Genomic DNA, 19,642 nt, shown 5'->3' on the forward strand with positions numbered 1-19,642 from the left:
TAGATTTCCTCTGACCCTGTTCCAAGTTCACAGAATTGGGAAAGTGACATACCCATGAATATCTAAAGAAATTAAAAATAAGTAAATAAAAGCAGAAAGTGCTTGAAACACTCAGCAGGTTAGGCAGCCCCTGTGGAGGGAGGAACATTTTGATGTGAAATACTAGCTTTGTTCCTCTTTCTCCACAAATATTGCCTAACCTACTGAATATTTCAAACACCTTCTGATTTTTGTTTTGAATTATATTTTCTGCCAATTCTGTTTTTGATTTTTAAGTTAAGAATGATGTTTGATTGTGAAGATATTGTGGGGGAATTTTCAAGATCAATGAAGAGTGAGGTAGAAACAGATGTAAAGGGATCAAATAGAATGTGAAGGTAAGAAATATAAGGGCAGATTCTAAAACAGAAGATATCAAACTAAATATTGCTCTTTGGAAATTGGCAGGAATATAATTATTAATAGTGAATAATGAAATATCAGTCATCAAGAATTTTGCAGTAGGATTGTGATTGGGAATTTAAGTGAAGGATACAGGAATTCAGATTTACTCTTGCAAACTGAATTGAGTTGTTCTGTAAGACAGTCGCAGATTTGCATTTGGCTTATACATTGTAGAGGAAATCTTATAATTAGAAATGTAAAGCAATCAATTAGGACTTGATACTTCACTTAGAAAAACTGTTTGGATCACTGGATACTGAGTGGTAAAAGGACAGATTTTATTTAGAAATGTCAAGATGAGTATTTGAATTGCTTGGACATGGAAGGCTATGGATCAAGTGGTGGGAGATGGACCAGTACAGTTGGGAGCCCACTGGTGAGTGTAGATTTGTGGCTGAATAGCCCATTTCCAAGCTGCACAATTCTGATTCTATGTTTGGTCCCTCTCCTGTGCTTGCAAGAAAGAAGGTGAGTGGTTGGTGGAGATGGAAGAGTGGACCAGGGAGTCATAAATGGAACAATCTCTTTGGAAACCTGAATACAGAGGGGAGGAAAAGATATATCTTGTAGAGGATTTTTTGAAGTAGACCTTAAATATAGTATTGTGTCCACTTTCAATGTAGTCCATGTCAGAAAGATTATCAGTGCCCTGAACAGGGTGGAGAGATTTACCAGAAGAGTCCAAGCTGAAGACAGTAGCATTAGGGCAGAAAAAGTGGTTAATGAGAATGTTTAAAGTTATGAAGGATTGTCACAAAGTAAACAACCCCCTTAGAAGGAAGATTAGCAGCCACAAATTAAAGATAATTGGTGAAAAGAACACTAAGTACCGGTGTGGTGAAGATGAAGAGATATATTTGCACGCAGCAAACTGCTATTATCTGGAATATATTTCCTGAAAGATTGGTGGAAACTGATTAAAAAGGTTTGAAATGCAAATTTTACTTTTTCCTTAACCATTAAGTGAACTGGTATCAGTACAATGGGTCAAATGATTTTTCATTCACTGAGATAAAGCCAACACTATTTAATGAGTCACCTGCTGCAGCATATACTAGCCCCTAACATCATGGTATATAGGTAACTGGTCCTTATTTGTTTCTTGTCAGTGTTGTCTCTCCCTGCGGCTTTAGCCAGCCCAAGGATCTGATGGTTACATTATGAGTCATCTGATCTAATTAAAGACAGAATCCCTCTTAGCAACGATGACTACATTACACAGAAAATGAACAAACCTCATCTTCTTTGGTATTCCACTGGACTCCATGTTCTCCAGAGATACAGATGAACTTGTATGTTGGGAGCACTTGATGATCCCATGTTTGATCTTTCACACAAAAGATTTCCTGAATGGGCATTATTTTCAAGTTTCCCATATCCAGGAGGTATTTCAATTTCAGGCACCTGAGGTCAGTTTCGCAGTGGCTGATTTTCTTCAGAAACTTGAAAAACTTCCTTCTGATTCTCTTTCTCGTTACAAAGTTTTGTTGCTGGATTTGTTGACGGAGAGATGCTGGAATGCAGGACTTGTAACTTTAAATAGAATGAGAATGATTTGATTAGCATGGGGTTCAACCACTGTTGTGTTAGAGTTAGCCTTCTATCCCTTCTGATAGGAGACTCATAGAATCACTGAATACTACAGCATGGAATTGGGTCCTTTCTGCCCACTGAATGTGATGCCTATCTATGCTAACCCTATCTGCTTGCATGAATCCCACATCCCTTTACACCTTTCTAATTTACACACTGTATACCAAGTGCAAACGAGACTCACTTGGCTGTTGCCTGGAATGAATAGTTGTAGTTATAAGGAGAGGTCGAATAAACTGGGTTTATTCTCACTGGGCATAGGAGACTAAGGGGAGATATTAGGGAGGTTTACAAGTTTATAAGGAGCATAGATAGGAAGTCAGATTTTTTTTTGAGGACAGGGGTGTCAAGAACTAGAGAGAAGAGTGTTTAAGGTGAGAGGAGGGACACTTGAAGGAAATTTGAGGGTTGAGTTTTGTACAGAAGGAGGTGGATAAGCTGCCTGAGGCAGAGGGAGGTGGAGGCAGATAAGTTTATAATGTTACTTTTACTACACTATTTGGACAGATAGTTAAATTGAAAAGACATTGAGGCATAAGGGCTTAATGAAAGCAAATAGGTTCATCATAGATAGACAACACAGTCAACATGGAGAAGATGGGCTGAAGGGCCACTGTCAACGTTGTATGATTTTATGATTCTATTTGTCCAACCCTACTGCATCCACCTGCATTGCAGTTTTTGGGCAGCTACATACTTGTACTCTGAAGTTCTTCTGTATATCAACACTCCTAAAGTTCCTACCATTTATTCAATATGCTCTACAATAATTTAACTCCCCCGAGTGTATTACCTCACTTTGAGAAAGTCCACCTGCCATTGCTCTCCACAACTTCCAGGTGGGCCTTCAGCAGGTCTCTGCCCAAAACATCAACTGTACTCTTTTCCATATATGCTGCCTGACCTGTTGAGTTCCTCCAGCACTTTGTGTGTGTTGCTCAGATTTCCAGCATCTGCAGATTTTCTCTTGTTTGTGAGAAAATACATCAACACCATTTAGCTACTGAGCCCTTGAGGTGCAAGAGGGTAATGGTTGGGGTGCGTGTGAGAGGTACAGAGAGTAGCATGATGGGGGAGTTGGGATTAGTTCAAAGAGAGGTGATACTCTGGATAATATGTATAAAACATCTGCTTAATTCGGCCACAATTGCATTTGAAATTGTCCCTGACAATAGCGATGAGGCAGTGCCCTGGCAGTCACCTTCCTGCAGCTGACATTCTGCCAGTGGTGGAAAGTGGGTTGAATCTTGATAGAGAATAGAGAAGGAAGAGAGCTAAAAACAAGAATAGGTAATTCAGCCCAAGCAATGCATGCTGATATAAGCCTCTTTCCACATTGAATTGAGGTACAGGTAGGAGAAGGATAGCTTAACAATAACCTTTCCCTTAATGTCAGCAAAACAGAAGAGCTGGTTATTGACTTTGGGAAGAGGGGCAGAGCCCATGCTCCTATCTGCATCAACGGTGCTGAGATTGAGAGGGCTGAGAGCTTCAAGCTCCTAAGTGTGAACATCACCAATAGGCTGCCCTGGTCCAGCCAAGAAAGCGAACCAAAGCTTCTATTTCCTCAAGATGTAAAGAAATTCAGATGTCCCCACCTCCCACTTACCAATTTTTATCTATGCACCTTGCACTCAACTTCAGCAAGACAAAGGAACTTATTGCTGATTTCAGCAAAGGAAGTCACACCAGTCATCATTCGGGGGTCAGTGCTAGAAAGGGTGGGTAGCTTCAAGTTCTTGGACATCAACATCTCAGAGGATCCATCTAGGCCCAACAATCCAGTGAGTCACTCCAGTGACTCTGCTTCATTAGAGTTTGAGATGATTTCATATATCAGCAAATAGTATACAGCAGATTCCTACAAATATACTACAGAGAGCATTTTGACTGGTTACATCACTATCTGGTATGGAGGTTACAATGTACATGATTGAAAGAGGTTGAACTGGGTTGTAGACTTAGCCAGCTCCATCAATTACACAACCTTCTTTACCTTTGAGGACATCTTCAACAGGTGGTGTCTCAAGAAGGCAGCATCCAGCACTAAGGACTCTGACCATCCAGGACATGTCCTCTTCTTAATCAAATATACCATTGCTCAAGAAGAGCAGGTTGAGTTGTCTCAACAACTATCACCCAGATGCAGTCACGTCTACTGTAAAGAAGTGCTTTGAGAGGTTGGTGATTAGACAATAGACAATAGACAATAGGTGCAGAAGTAGACCATTCGGCCCCTCGAGTCTGCACCGCCATTCTGAGATCATGGCTGATCATTCACTATCAATACCCAGTCCCTGCCTTGTCCCCATATCCCTTGATTCCCCTATCCATCAGATATCTATCCAGCTCCTTCTTGAAAGCATCCAGAGAATTGGCCTCCACCGTCTTCCGAGGCAGTGCATTCCACACCTCCACAACTCTCTGGGAGAAGAAGCTCTTCCTCAACTCTGTTTTAAATAACTGACCTCTTATTCTCAATCCATGCCCTCTGGTACTGGACTCTCCCAACATCTGGGACATATTTCCTGCCTCAATCCTATCAAATCCTTTAATTATCTTAAACGTTTCAATCAGATCCCCTCTCAATCTCCTCAATTCCAGCGTGTACAAGCCCAATCTCTCCAATCTCTCTGCGTAAGACAGCCCTGCCATCCCAGGAATCAACCTAGTGAATCTACGCTGCACTTCCTCAATTGCCAGAATGTCCTTCCTTAAACCTGGAGACCAAAACTGTACACAATATTCCAGGTGTGGTCTCACCAGGGCCCTGTACAAATGCAAAAGAACATCCTTGCTCTTGTATTCAATTCCCCTTGTAACAAAGGCCAACATTCCATTTGCCCTCTTCACTGCCTGTTGCACTTGCTCATTCACCTTCATTGACTTCATTGACTTGATTGCCAGGATCAAATCCTGTCTGAGCAAGTACCTGGATCTATTGCAATTTGCCTACTGCCACATCAGGTCTACAGTGGACACAATCTCACTGGCTCTCCACTTGGTCTTGGCTCACCTGGACAGCACAAATAGATAGATAGATACTATATTAACCTATCAAGCATTGCCTTAATTACATCCAACAACCTAAATTCCACAATTCATCACCATCTAGCTGAAGGTATTTCTCCATCTCTGTTTTAAATGGACACCCCCCTATCCTGAGGCTGTGCTCACTTGTCCTAGATCCCCCCCCCCCCCCACCATGGGAACATCCTTTCCTCATCTACTCTGTCTAGGCTTTTCAACATTTGAAAGGTTTCAATGAGATCTCCCTCAACCTTCTAATTACCAGCTACTACATCCCAGAGTGATCAAACATTCCTCGTATGATAACCCTTCCATTCTCGGAATCATCCTTGTGAACCTCCTTTGAACCCTCTCCAATGTCAGCACATCTTTTCTTGGATGAGGAGCCCAAAAATGTTCACAATATTCAAGGTGAGGCCTCATGAATGTCTTATAAAGCCTCACCATTACGTCCCTGCTCTTATATTCTAGATCTCTTGAAATGAATGCTAACATTGCATTTGTTTTCCTCATCACTGACTCTGCGTGCAAGATAACCTTTAGCTTGTTCTGCACAAGGACCCTCAAGTTCCTTTGCATCTCAGATTGTTGGATTTTCTCCTCGTTTTAAAAATAGTCTGCCATTTATTTCTACTACAAGAGTGCATGACCCTCGTATTCAACATTGTATTTCATTTGCCACTTCCTTGCCCATTCTCTTAATCTAAAGTCCTTCTACATCCTATCTGTTTCCTCAACACCACCTGCCCCTCCACCAATCGTCATATCATCTGCAAACTTGGCAACAAAGCCATCTATTCCATCATCTAAATCATTGATATACAGCATAAAAAGAAGCAGTCCCAACACTGACCCCTGAGGAACACCACTAGTCATTGGCAGCCAACCAGAAAAGGATCCTTTTATTTCCACCTGCTACCTCCTACCAATCAGCCAATGCTCTAGCCATATTAGAAATTTCCTGTAATACCGTGGCCTCTTAACTTGGTAAGCAGCTTCATGTGTAGCACCTTGTCAAAGGCATTCTAGAAGTCCAAATATACAACATCCACTGCATCCCTTTTATCTATCCTACTTGTAATCTCCTCAAAGAATTCCAATTGGTTTGTCAGGCAAGATTTTCCCTTAAGAAACCTATGCTGCCCTTATCCTATCTCGTCCTGTGTCACCAAGTACTCCATCACCTCATCCTTAACAATTGATTCCAACATCTTCCCAACCACTGAGATCAGGCTAACAGGTCTGTAATTTCCTTTCTGCTGTCTTCCTCCTTTCTTAAAGAAAGGAGTGACATTTGCCGTTTTCCAGTCCTTTGGCACCATGCCAGAGTCCAATGATTTTATCTCCTCAATCTCTACCGCTATCTCTTTCAGAACTTTAGGGTGAAGTTCATCTGATCTGGGTGACTTATGTATTCTTAGGTCTTTCAGTTTTTTGAGCACCTTCTCTCCTGTAGTAATAACTGCACTCACTTCTCTTCCTTCCCACTCTTCAACACCTGGCACACTGCTAGTGGCTTCCTCAATGAAGACTGATGCAATATATTCATTTAGTTCATCTTCCATCTCCTTGGTGCCCATTATTATTTCTCTGACTTCATTTTCTTGCAGTCCTACATCCACTATCATCTTTTATTTTTTACACAGTTGAAAAAGCTATCACTATCTACTTTGATATTGTCTGCTAGCTTGCTTTTGTATTTCTTCTTCTCCCTCCTAATGATTATTTTATTTGTTCTCTGTAGGTTTTTAAAAGCTTCCCAATCCTCTTTCTTCCCACTAAATTTTGCTTTGTTGTATGCCCTCTCTTTTGCTTTTACATTAGCTTTGACCTCCCTTGTCAGCCACAGTTGTACTATTTCGCCATATGAGTATTTATTTGTTTTTGGAATACATATGTCCTGCACTTCCCTCATTTTCCCCTGAAATACACAACATTGCTGCTCTGCTGTGATCCCTGCTAGCATCTCCTTCCAATTTACTTTGGTGAAGTGCTCTCTCATACCACTATAATTTCCTTTACTCCACTGAAATACTGCTATGTCAAACTTCACTTTTTCCCCTATCAAATTTCAAGTTGAACTCGGTCACATTGTGATCACTGTCTCCTAAAGGTTCCTTTACTTTAAGCTCCCTTATCACCTCTGGTTCATTATATAACATCCAATCCCCTAATAGACTCAACAATAAACTGCTCTAAATTGCCATCTCATAGGTATTCAACAAACTCTTGAGATCCATTTCCAACCCGATTTTCCTAATCAACAAACACGTTGAAATCTCCCAAGACTATCATAACACTACCCTTTCGACATGCCTTTTCTTTTTCCAGTTGTAATCTGTGGTCCCTATCCCAGCTACTGTTGTAGCTGCACAAACTCTAGCCATGTCTGACACATAGTGGGTGGAAGTCTGGGAGGAAGTCAGAAATAGGAAGGAATCAATCACTGTGCTGGGAGTAGTCTAAAGGCCCCCAAATAGCCCTCGGGACACCGAGGAGCAGATAAGCAGGGAGATTTTAGAATGGTGCAGGGAATACAGGGTAGTAGTTATGGGTGATTTCAACTTCCCTCATATTGACTGGCACCTCCTGAGTACAAGGGGGATAGATGGGGCTGAATTTTTCAGGTGTGTTCAAGAGGGATTCCTGACACAGTATGTGGACCGGCCGACGAGAGGAGAGGCTATACTGGATCTAGTTCTGGGTAATGAACCTGGTCAGGTGACAGACCTCTTGGTGGGGGAGCATTTTGGTGAGAGTAACTCCCTTAGCTTCAACATAGCTATGGAAAGGGATAAAATCAGACAAAATGGTAAAGTGCTTTAACTGGGGAAGGGCTAACTTTGAAGGGATGAGGCAGGAACTAGCGAGAGTAAATTGGAAACAGATGTTCAAAGGGGAAAGCACAGAAGTAATGTGGGAGAAGTTTAGGGACCACTTGAGCTTGGTTCAGGATAGGTTTGTATTGTAACAAAAGTATTCTGCCTGGAGGTCGGTGACTAGTGGGGTGCTGCAGGGATCTGTCCTGGGACCCCTGCTATTTGTGATTTTTATAAATGACCTGGATGTAGAGGCAGAAGGATGGGTGAGTAAGTTTGCGGATGACATGAAGATTGGAGGAGTTGTGGACGGAGCTGCAGGTTGTCGAAGGTTACAAGAGGATATAGACAGGCTGCAGAGTTGGGCAGAAGAATGGCAGGTGGAGTTCAATCCGGACAAGTGTGAGGTGATGCATTTTGGAGGGACAAACCAGAAGACTGAGTACAAGATTAATGGTCAGTTACTTAAAAGTGTGGATGAACAAAGGGACCTTGGGGTTCAAATCCATACATCCCTCAAGGTCGCAATGCAGGTTGATAGGGTAGTTAAGAAGGCCTATGGGATGCCAGGCTTCAGAAACAGGGGGATTGAGTTCAAGAGTAGCGAGGTCATGTTGCAACTCTACAAATCTCTGGTGAGACCACACTTAGAGTACTGTGTTCAATTCTGGTCACCTCATTATAGGAAGGACGTGGAAGCTATGGAGAGGGTGCAGAGGAGATTTACCAGGATGTTTAAAGAGCAAACATGAGGAAATCTGCAGATGCTGGAAATTCAAACAACACACACAAAATGCTGGTGGAACGCAGCAGGCCAAGCGGCATCAACAGGGAGAAGCACTGTCGACGTTTCGGGCCGAGACCCTTCGTCAGGACTAACTAAAAAGAGAGATACTAAAGAGATTTGAAAGTAGTGGGGGGAAGGGGAAATGCGAAATGATGGAAGAAGACCGGAGGGTGTGGGATGAAGCTAAGAGCTGGAAAGGTGATTGGCGAAAGTGATACAGAGCTGGAGAAGGGAAAGGATCATGGGACGGGAGGCCTCAGGAGAAAGAAAGAGGGAGGGGGGGAGCACCTGGTCTGCTCCCGGTGTGGCCTTTTATATATTGGTGAGACCCGATGCAGACTGGGAGACCGTTTCGCTGAACATCTACGCTCGGTCTGCCAGAGAAAGCAGGATCTCCTAGTGGCCACACATTTTAATTCCATGTTCCATTCCCATTCTGATATGTCTATCCATGGCTTCCTCTACTGTCAAGATGAATCCACACTCAGGTTGGAGGAACAACTCCTTATATACCGGCTGGGTAGCCTCCAACCTGATGGCATGAACATTGACTTCTCTAACTTCTGTTAATGCCTCTCCTCCCCTTCTTACCCCATCCCTGACATATTTAGTTGTTTGTTTTTTTTCTTTCTCTCTGCTCATAACCCTGCCTGTTCTCCATCTCCCTCTGGTGCTCCCCCCATCACCCTTTCTTTCTCCTGAGGCCTCCAGTCCCATGATCCTTTCCCTTCTCCAGCTCTGTATCACTTTTGCCAATCACCTTTCCAGCTCTTAGCTTCATCCCACCCCCTCTCGTCTTCTCCTATCATTTTGCATTTCCCCCTCCCAGACTCAGACTGAAGATGTGAAGAACTCTTCAAAACTGCTCGGCATCCTCCTTCAGAATCTTGGAGTTCACACCATCTATCCCAATGCTTTGCCGTGTCTGAATTTCCCCAGAGCCTTTCTCACCTGCTCAGTAGTGAAGGTGAGTCCATGATGATTGAGGAGATGGTGGAAGATGTGGGCTGGGGAGGTGAAGATTAGGATGATAGCAATTGGTATATGGAGGTGTGGATAGTAGGTGCAAGGCAAAGAAGGGATGTGGACAGTGGTAGCTTGTGTTGTTCATCCACGTGTTAAATAGGAGGGGGGAGAATGAAGGAGGGGATGTGTTGGTGCTGAGGGAGATTTGGGTGCCTCTGCACCTGGACTGGTGTGCTGAGGAGGGTGTGAACAGGAGAGCAATTGTCAATCTTATTGAAGAACTGGTTTAAGTCACTAGCCTGTTCATGACTGTATTCCACGGCTCTACAGCTAGGCTGATTGAAGCCAGTGATGTTCTTTATGCCTCTCCACACCTCCTGTATGCTACTCTTCTGAAGCTACGTCAGGCTGTTTATCATTTACAGCTCATTTACAACACCATCGACCCCTTAGTACTAATCAACAAGTTCCAAAACCTGGGACTCTATACCTTCCTCTGCAATTGGATTCTTGACTTCTTCATTAGGAGACCACAGTCAGTAGTGAGGGTTGCTGAGTTCCATCATAGGCCTCCCCAAGGATTGAAGACATCTTCAGAAAATGGTGTCTCAAGAAGGTGATATTCATCATTAAGTACCCCCATCGTCCATAAAATGCCCTCTTCACATTGTCACTATCAAGGGGGAGGTACAGGAGTCTGAAAACCCATACTCAATGTTTTGTAGAACAGCTTCTTCCCAGCTCCGATCAGATTTCTGAACAGCCATGAACCATTAAGCACTACATCATTATTTCAGTTTTTGCAATATTTATTTATTTTGCACATAGTAATTTTATGTCTTTACACTGTATGAACCCATGAACAGTACCTCACTCTTCCTCTTTTACACTATTTATTTATCTGTGTATATATGTAGTTACTTGTCTGTCTTTCTATCTATTTGTTTAGCAACTTATTGTAATTTGTTATGCCTGCATTGTACAGTTGCTATAAAGAGACGAATTTCACAACTAAAGTTAGTGACAATAAACCTGATTGATTCTAATTCTAATTTTGAAAGCACCTTATCCTGCCTGGATGCATCCTGGCTTGGTATGACAACTGCTGTGCCCCGGACTGCAAGAAACTGCAGAGAGCTGTGAACACAGCTCAGCACACCATGGAAACCAGCCTTCCCTCCGTGGACTCTATCTATACTTCTTGCTACTTAAACAAAACAACCAGCATATTTAAAGACCCTGCCCATTCCAAACATTCTCTCTTCACCCTTCTTCCATTAAACAAAAGATAAATAATCCTGAAAACATGTTCCACCAGCTTCTACCTTACTTTTATGAGATTATTGAATGGTTCCCTAGTAAAATTGAAGCTTATTGTCCTTTATCTGTAACTGTTACACTTTATTCTGCATTCTGTTATTGTTTTACCTTGTACTATGTGAATGGGAGGGAGGCTGAAATTGACACTATAGACTATAAGACATTGGAGCAGAATTAGGCCAATTTATCCATATCGAGTCTGCTCCGCACAATCACACCTCACCTGATACGATTACGGATTTGTTCCAGACTCCACTTCCTCTCCTTTGAAATCCGCATTATGTCCAGTACAGCCATTCCCAAACATTCCTCCTGCATCTGCAGGTCCAGTGGGACTTCAATGAGTCCAGTGACAAAGTCAGAGCGTGACTGAGGACGAAGCAGAGGAAGGTGTGATGAACAAAAGCAGTGGTTCCTGAGCCTGTGTGACATCCTGATTTCAGTAATGTTGATAATATTTCATTTCTTCAATCTGTATCTGACTATAGAGTTTTAAATACAGGGTGTAAGGTGCAGCCTTTATTATATTTGCATCCAACTCAAATACTTTTCTTTTCAAATGTTCACCCTGCTAAGGCCATTAAAGTGGTCATTACCTGAGCAAAGAGGTAGTCTATGACAGAGTAATCCAAAACGGTGCTGGTACATTCCTTCATAAGACCATAGCGGTAGGATTTCTTGCTGCCTTGGCCAAGCCAGTTGGGAAAGAAAAATCTAGGCAAGCAGAAAGAGAAACTGCCTATTATTATAACTGTGATAAAAAGTCAAATTTCAGAACAAAATGGTGATGGTGTCTTGTGATCCTATTGGTGCCTTTCAAAAGACACAAAAGTGGTCCTCGGTTTAAGATTCTTATGCTGGAGAAAGGCCAATTTTGATGACGTCAGAATGAATTTGACAAAGGTGTATTAGGATAGGTTGCTTTCTGGCAAAGATATGTTTGGAAAGATAGGCCTTCTAAAGTGAAATACTGAGAGAAGAGAACCTATATGTTCCTGTTAGACTAAAAGGCAGGGATAACAGGTTTAGGAAACCTTGGTTATTGAGGGATATTGAGGCCCTTGTGAAGGAAAAGGATGTGCTTATCAGGTACAGACAGTAGAGATCAAATGGGGCACTTGAGGGGGTAGAAGAAATGGAAGGAACACTTAACAGAATGGCTAAGACTTTGCTCTGGCAAACAAAGTGAAAAAGAGTCCCAAGAGCTTTTGTTTGTTATATTAAAAGCAAAATGAAAGCAAAAGACAAAATTGGGATCCTTGATGATCAGCTGAGTCATTTAAATTTTTTTTGCATCTGCATTTACTTGGGAGATAGAGGTGGAGTCTATAGAACTGAGGAAAAAGAGTAGTGAGACAATGGAATATGAAAGAGGATGTGTTTACTGTCTTGATGTGAATTAGGGTGGATAAGTTCTCAGACCTTGTAGAGGCTAGTGCAGAAATTGCAGGGGTGCAGGAACAGAGGATTGCTAATGTTATTCTTTTGTTTAAGAAAGGCTGAAAGAATAAGCCGGGAAATTTTGGGCTGGTGAATCTGATGTCACAACTTACCTGAGGCGATATAGAAGGACCTGTTGTGTGCAGCCATCAACTTGGAAGATGTGGCTTGGAGGAAACCAGACTTTTATGTCTTCAGTTGCAAGGGCAAAGAGACTGTTGTAGACTGGTAGAATTCCTGGGAAAACAGACACATTCAACTGTCAGTGAAAGAGAGAGAACTAAGCATTAACACTTTGCTGCTAGAAGCAAGGGGAAGGTTCAAACTTCAAAGTGTATGACTCTATGCTTCAATGAAAGGTGGACAGAAGAATGCAAGAGCAGGAGTAGACCACTTGTCCCCTGAAACCTGACCATTCTCAGCATGATCATGGCTGATCTATTCTACAGCCCTCAATCGCCTGTATTTTCACTAATGTATTTACTTCCACTTTAAATGAGCTAGCTTTCATGACTTTCTGGGAAAGAGATCAACAGAGATATGTTACCCTTTGCAAGAGGAAATATCTCAATTTTAAATGATTGGCTTGTTACTCAAAACCATGTCCCCCTGTTTGAGATTTTCCCTGTAGTGAAACAGCTCAGTCTCTACCCTGTCACATCCTCTTGGGATTTTAAATTCAACCCCTAATTTCCACCATAGCACTGGTGAATCAGATGACATGCTGTGGGCTGCTAACAAAACTTCAAAATATACTTCTTCTGAATTACTCTCACTGTCATCTGCAGCCTGTAATTTCCCTTTAAATGACATACTTTTGAACCATCTTAACGAATTATTAATTTCACAATCTTCTGAAGGACTTGGCATGCTTAACTCTCAAGCATGCAGGTACAGCACCTTTAAGCCATGCCAGGAGGTGGGGGGAGGTCTCCAAACCAGTCTCAATAACTGAAAAATGAAACTTCTTCTGCCCAGCGTCTTGTTAGCAAATGTACAGTGCCAGAGAACAAGATTGAGCACCCAAGGACAGGATTACTGTATTGACAGTAAATGAGGAATTGCTGTGTTCTCTGTTTCATAGAGAATTGGCTCACAGACATTGGTAAGATCTGAAAGCTTCTCAATACACTGGATGGATGGGACTACTGATTTAGAGAGGGCAAAAGATGTCTGTGTTTCATGATAAATTCTTCGTGGTGTTTGGATGCAGTGGTCTTGTCACACTCTTGTTCCTCCGACCTGGAACATCTGATGATGAAGTGCCAAACTTACCAAGAGAGTTCTCCTCCTGATCTAGACCAGTTTACATACCATCAAAGGTAAATGCTAAACAAACATACAATGTGTTGAATGGCACAATTAACAAACCAGAAACACCCATACTGATGCCTTTCAAGTCATTGTTGGGAACGTCAATTGGGCTGGTTTGAAGAAAACTCTACCCAATTATCATAAACATATAACCTGCAGCACCAGGAGCCCCAAAACACTCGAACACTGTTACACTACAATTAGAAATGCCTACCATTTTATGCCCTGACCACATTTCAGGAAATCTGATCATTTAGCTCTACTCCTCTTACCCGCATACAGGCAGAGGCTAAAGAGCAAGGCCCAAATATAACAACAACAAAGAAGTTGCAATGGGAGGCAGAGAAGCGGCTATGGGATTGCTCCAAATCAATAGACTTGGTGGTGTTTATAGATCAATAAGACTTACTTCAGTGGTTGGTAAGTTGTTAGAGAAGATCCTGAGAGGTAGGATTTATGAATATTTGGAGAGGCATAACATGATTAGGAATAGTCAGCATGGCTTTGTCAAAGGCAGGTTGTGCCTTACGAGCCTGATTGAATTTTTTGAGGATTTGACTAAACACATTGATGAAGGAAGAGCAGTAGATGTAGTGTATATGGATTTCAGCAAGGCATTTGATAAGGTACCCTATGCAAGGCTTATTGAGAAAGTAAGGAGGCATGAGATCTAAAGGGACCTTGCCCACAGAAGGCAAAGAGTAGTTGTAGACAGGTCATATTCTGTATGGAGGTTGGTGACCAGTGGTGCACCTCAGGGATCTGTTTTGGAACCTCTTTTCTTTGTGATTTTTATAAATGACCTGAATGAGGAAGTAGAGGGATGGGTTAGTAAATTTGCTGATGACAGAAAGGTTGGAGGTGTTGTGGATAGTGTGGAGGGCTGTCAGAAGTTGCAGCAGGACATTGATAGGATGAAAAACTGGGCTGAGAAGTGGCAGATGGAGTTCAACCCAGATAAGAGTGAGATGGTTCATTTTGGTAGGTGAAAAATGATGGCAAAATACAGTATTAAAGGTAAGACTCTTGGCAGTGTGAAGAATCAGAGGGATCTTGGGGTCTGTGTCCATAGGACACTCAAAGCTTCTGCGCAGGTTGACTGTGTGGTTATGAAGTCATACGGTTCATTGGCCTTCAACGACTGTGAAATTGAGTTCAAAAGCTGAGAGGTAATGTTACAACTGTATAGAACCCAGGTCAGACTCCACTTAGTGTACTGTGCTCAGTTCTGGTCACCTCACTACAGGACAGATGTGGAAACCATAGGAAGGGTACACAGGAGACTTACAAGGATGTTGCCTGGATTTGGAAACATGCTTTATGAGAATAGGTTGAGTGAACTTGGAGAAATGGAGGATGAGAGGTAACCTGATAGAGGTGTATAAGATGATGAAAGATATTGATCATGTGGATAGTCAGAGGGTTTTTTCCAGGGCTGAAATGGCTAACACGAGAGGGCACAGTTTTAAGGTGCTTGGAAGTAGGTACAGAGGAGATGTCAGGAATAAGTTTTTTTACGCCGAGAATGGTGAGTGCATGGAATGGGCTGCCAGCAACTGTGGTGGAGGCAGATACAATAGGGTCTTTTAAGAGACTCCTGGACAGATACATGGAGCTTAGAAAAATTGAGGGCAATTTTAGGTAATTTCTAAAGTAAGTACATGTTCGACACAGCATTGTGCCAAAAGGCCTGTATTGAGTTGTAGGTTTTCTATGTTTCTATGCCTCATCAGAGTATCTGAATGAATATTCCACAATTGTCATGGATTTATATAAACTGTCATGGGTGAGTGTGTCCTCACAAAATCTTGCAGTGTCTTCCCCAACCAGAAGCCTTGGATGAACCATGAGAGGCACAAACTGCTGAGGGCCAGATCAGTGGTTTGCAGGTCTATCAATCGTTAAATACAAGAGAACCAGTTACGATCTCCAGAAAGCCATCTCACATGCAGAGTGGAAATTCTGGACTGAACTTGAATCACTGAAGGATACTTGATAGCTGGTACAGGGCTTGAATGCTATCATCTTCTACAAATTGAAACTAAGCGACAAATGTGACAACAAAGCTTTACTCCCAGATGAGCTCAATGCCTTTTATGCTTGCTTTAACTATCAAAAACTAGAGGAACCATCACGAACTTCCACTGCCCCCAATGACCCTGTGATTTCAGCCTCTGAGTCCAATGTGAAAACATCCTTCAGGAGATCAAACACATTGAAAGTGTCCGGCCCAGGCAGAGCGGCTGAGTACTAAAGACATGCGCTGATCAACTGGCTGGAGTATTCACCAATATCTTTAACCTCATGCTTCGGTGGCCTGAGGTACCCACCTGCTTCATGCAGGTTTCAATTATATTGGTGCCTAAGAAGGATGTGGTAACCTGCTTCAAGGACAATCATGCAGTAACATCTATGTCCACCGTGGTGAAGTGCTTTGAGAGGTTGTTGGTGAAACATAACAATTTCTGCCTGAGACTTGACTTGGATCCACTCCAATTTGCCCATTGTCATTGTAGGTCAACAGCAGATGCCATTTCTTTGGCTCTTCACTCAATGCTGGATCATCTGGACAGTGAAGATGCATACATCAGGATGCTCTTCATTGACTACAGTTCAGCATCCAATTCCCTCAAAATGAATCATTAAGCTTCAAGTCCTCGGCCTCAATACTTCCTTGTACAACCAGATCCTGTCTTCCTCACGTGCAGATCCCAGTCATTTCAGATTAGCAACAACATCTCCTCCACAATCTCTCTCAGCACAGGTGTACCACAAGTTGTGTGCTTAGCCCCCTGCTCTACTTTCTTCATATTGTGAGGCTAAGCACAGCTCTAATGCTATATTTAAGCATGCCAATGACACCACTGTCATTGGCTAAATCAAAGGTGGTGACGAATATGCTTATAGGAGGGAGATTGAAACTCAGGCTGAATGGTGCCACAACAACAACCTCTCACTTGACATCAGTAAGACCAAGGAGATAATTATTGACTTCAGGAGGAGGAAATCAGGGGTCCATGAGCTAGTCCTCATCGGGGGATCACAAGTGGAGAGGATCAGCAATGTTAAATTTCTTGGTGTTACATTTCAGAGAACCTGTCCTAGGCCCAGCACATAAGTGCAATTATGAAGAAATGACTCTACTTTCCTAGGATTTTGTGTAGATTTGGCATGACATGTAAAACTTTGACAAACTTCGAAAGATGTGTAGTGGAAAATATATTGACTGGTTGCATTACAAATATAGCCCAGCCCAAAATGGGAAAGCCAACTTCACCATTGAGCACGTCTACACAGAGTGCTGTAGCAGGAAAGCAGCATCCGCCATCAAGGACCCCCCACCATCCAGCCATACTCTCTTCTCACTTCTGCCATCATGAAGAAGGTATAGGAGCCTCAGGGCCCACAACACCGTTCAGTAGCAGTTATTACCCTTCAACCATCAGGCTCTTCAACCAGAAAGGATAACTTTACTTGCCCATCACTGGCCTGGGCTCACTTTCAAGGACAATTTATCTTATGTTCTTGATATTTATTGCTTGCTTGTTTGTTTTTTTTATTTCTCTTTTTTTCTCTTTCTTTTTGTATTTGTACAGTTTGTTGTTTTGTTTTGTACTTTGGTTGTTGTCCTCCTAGTTGTGTGTGGTCTTTCTTTATTCTATTGAGTTTCTTGTATTTACTGTGATTGCCCACAAAAAATGGATCTCAGGATTGTGTATGGTGACATAAATATACTTTGATAATAAATTTACTTTGAACTTTAAACTTCTAACCTCCAATGAGTACAGGTTCAATCTGGTAGCTCTGTTTAATACACCAACATCAACAACTTTTATGCCCATTTTGAAAGGGAGAATAAAACCACACCTGTATGAATCCTTGCAGCATTCAGTGACCCTGTGATCTTTGTCTCAAACGCTTATGTCAGAACATCTTTCAAGAAGGTTAACACTCAACAAGCCATCAGGTATAATGGTATACCTGGTATGGATATGAATACCTGTGCTAACTAACTGGCTGGAGTGTTCAAGGATATCTTTAGTCTCTCACTGCTGCAATAGGAGGTTTCCACTAGTTTCAAATGGGTGACAATCATACTAGTGCCCAAGAAGAGCAGGGTGAACTGTCTTAAGTGCCCAAGTGGCACTCACGCCTACTACATTGAAGTCCTTTGAGAGATTGCTCATGACCAGAACCACCTCCTGCCCAAGCAAGGACTGGGACTTGCCGAAACTTGCCCATCACAATAAGTCTACAGTGAATGCAATCTCACTGGCTCTCCACTCCACCTCAGATCACTTGGACAATAGTAATATTAATGTCAGGCTGCTGTTTATTACAGCTCAGCATTCAAAACAATTATACCCTCATTTCTAATCAATAGCTCCAAAACCTGTGCCTCTGTACCTTCCTCTGCAACTAAATCCTTGACTTCTTCAGAGGTCACAGTCAGTGCAGATCAGAAATAACATCTCCTAATTGCCAATCAGCACTGGTGTACCCCAGGGATATGTGCTTAGCCGATTGTTCTAATCTCTCTAAACCCATGACAGAATGGCTAGGCCCAGGTTACATGCCGCCTATAAATTTCCAGATGACACAACTATTAGCAGAATTTCAGATGGTGACAAGGAGGCACACAGGAGTGAGATCAATCAGCTGGTTCAGTGGTGTTGCAACAACATAGCACTCAACATGAGTAAGATGAAGGAATTGATTGTGGACTTCAAGAAGGGGAAGTTGAGGAAGCACACACCAGTCCTTGTCAAGGGATCAGCAGTAGAAAGGGTGAGCACTTTCAATTTCCAACGTGTTGACATCCCTGAAGATCTTTCCTGGGCCCATATGTTGATGCAGTTACAAAAATGGTACCACAGCAGCTATATTTCATTGGGAGTTTGAGGAGACTTAGTAAGTCACCAAAGACTTGTAAATTTCTTCAGATATAAAATGGAGAACATTCTAACTGGTTGCATCACTGTCTGTATGGAGGGGCCACTGCACAGGATCGGAAACAGCTGCAGAAAGTTGTAAATTCAGCCAACTACATTATGGGCACTAGACTCCCCAGCATTGAGGACACCTTCAAAAAGCAATGACTCAAAAAAGGCATCATCCTTCATTAAGGACCCCCCTCATGCAAGACATGCCCTCTTCTCATTGATACCATCAGGGAGGAGGTACAGGAGCCTGAAGACACACTCAACATTTTAGGAACAGTTTGTTCTCCTCTGCCATCAGATTTCTGGATGGACAATGAGCTTATAAATACTACCTCAATATTTTCTGTTCTCTTTTTGCATCACTTATATAATTAAATTATAAATATTGTCAATTGTATTGTCATTTACCTATATACAATATATGTATATAATGTATATATAAATGAGACATTTCTCTGAACCAGGGTGTAAAACACTAGCTCACATAACACGATAACTTACGAAAGTAAGGATAAAATCTACAGCTGAATCACGCATAAGTAACAAACTAATGACCTGGGGAAGAAATTGTTTCTCATCCTGACCGTTCCTGTTTTTATGCATCATAGTCTCTTGTCTGATGGTAGAAAGTCAAGGAGGATGCTGGATGGATGGGTGGGATCCTTAATAATATTAAGGGCCCTGCATACGCAGCGGTCCTGATAAATGTCCCCCATGGAAGGTAGGGAGACCCCTATGATCCTCTCAGCTATTCTCACGGTCCTTTGTTGGGACTTCTGGTCCAACGCTCGACTGCTCCCATACCAGATGGAGATGCAACAATGCTCCTCAATGCTCCTCAATTGAGAGCATTGAGGATGCTCTCAATGGTGCTCCTGTAAAATGCAGTTAAGATGGCGGGGTGGGGAGGGAGCCTTGCTTGTGTCAATCATCTTAGGAAGTGCTGTGCCTCTTTGTTTAGGAAGGTGATATTAAGGTACCAGGTG

General features: G+C 42.3%; 1 protein-coding gene across 1 annotated transcript in view; it reads right to left on the reverse strand.

Annotated features, from left to right (window-relative positions):
* Positions 1-19,642, reverse strand: part of LOC132405933 (tyrosine-protein kinase JAK2-like) — a 194,124-nt gene that overhangs the window by 130,781 nt on the left and 43,701 nt on the right. The window contains exons 3-6 of the mRNA XM_059990935.1: positions 12,513-12,636; positions 11,556-11,673; positions 11,183-11,328; positions 1,680-1,977 (exon numbers count right to left, since the gene is read on the reverse strand). Of these exons, the coding sequence (XP_059846918.1) occupies positions 1,680-1,977; positions 11,183-11,328; positions 11,556-11,673; positions 12,513-12,636 (686 nt within the window). The remainder of the gene's footprint in view (positions 1-1,679; positions 1,978-11,182; positions 11,329-11,555; positions 11,674-12,512; positions 12,637-19,642) is intronic.

Source organism: Hypanus sabinus, chromosome 16 (assembly GCF_030144855.1).
Source record: "Hypanus sabinus isolate sHypSab1 chromosome 16, sHypSab1.hap1, whole genome shotgun sequence".
Lineage (NCBI taxonomy): Eukaryota > Metazoa > Chordata > Chondrichthyes > Myliobatiformes > Dasyatidae > Hypanus > Hypanus sabinus.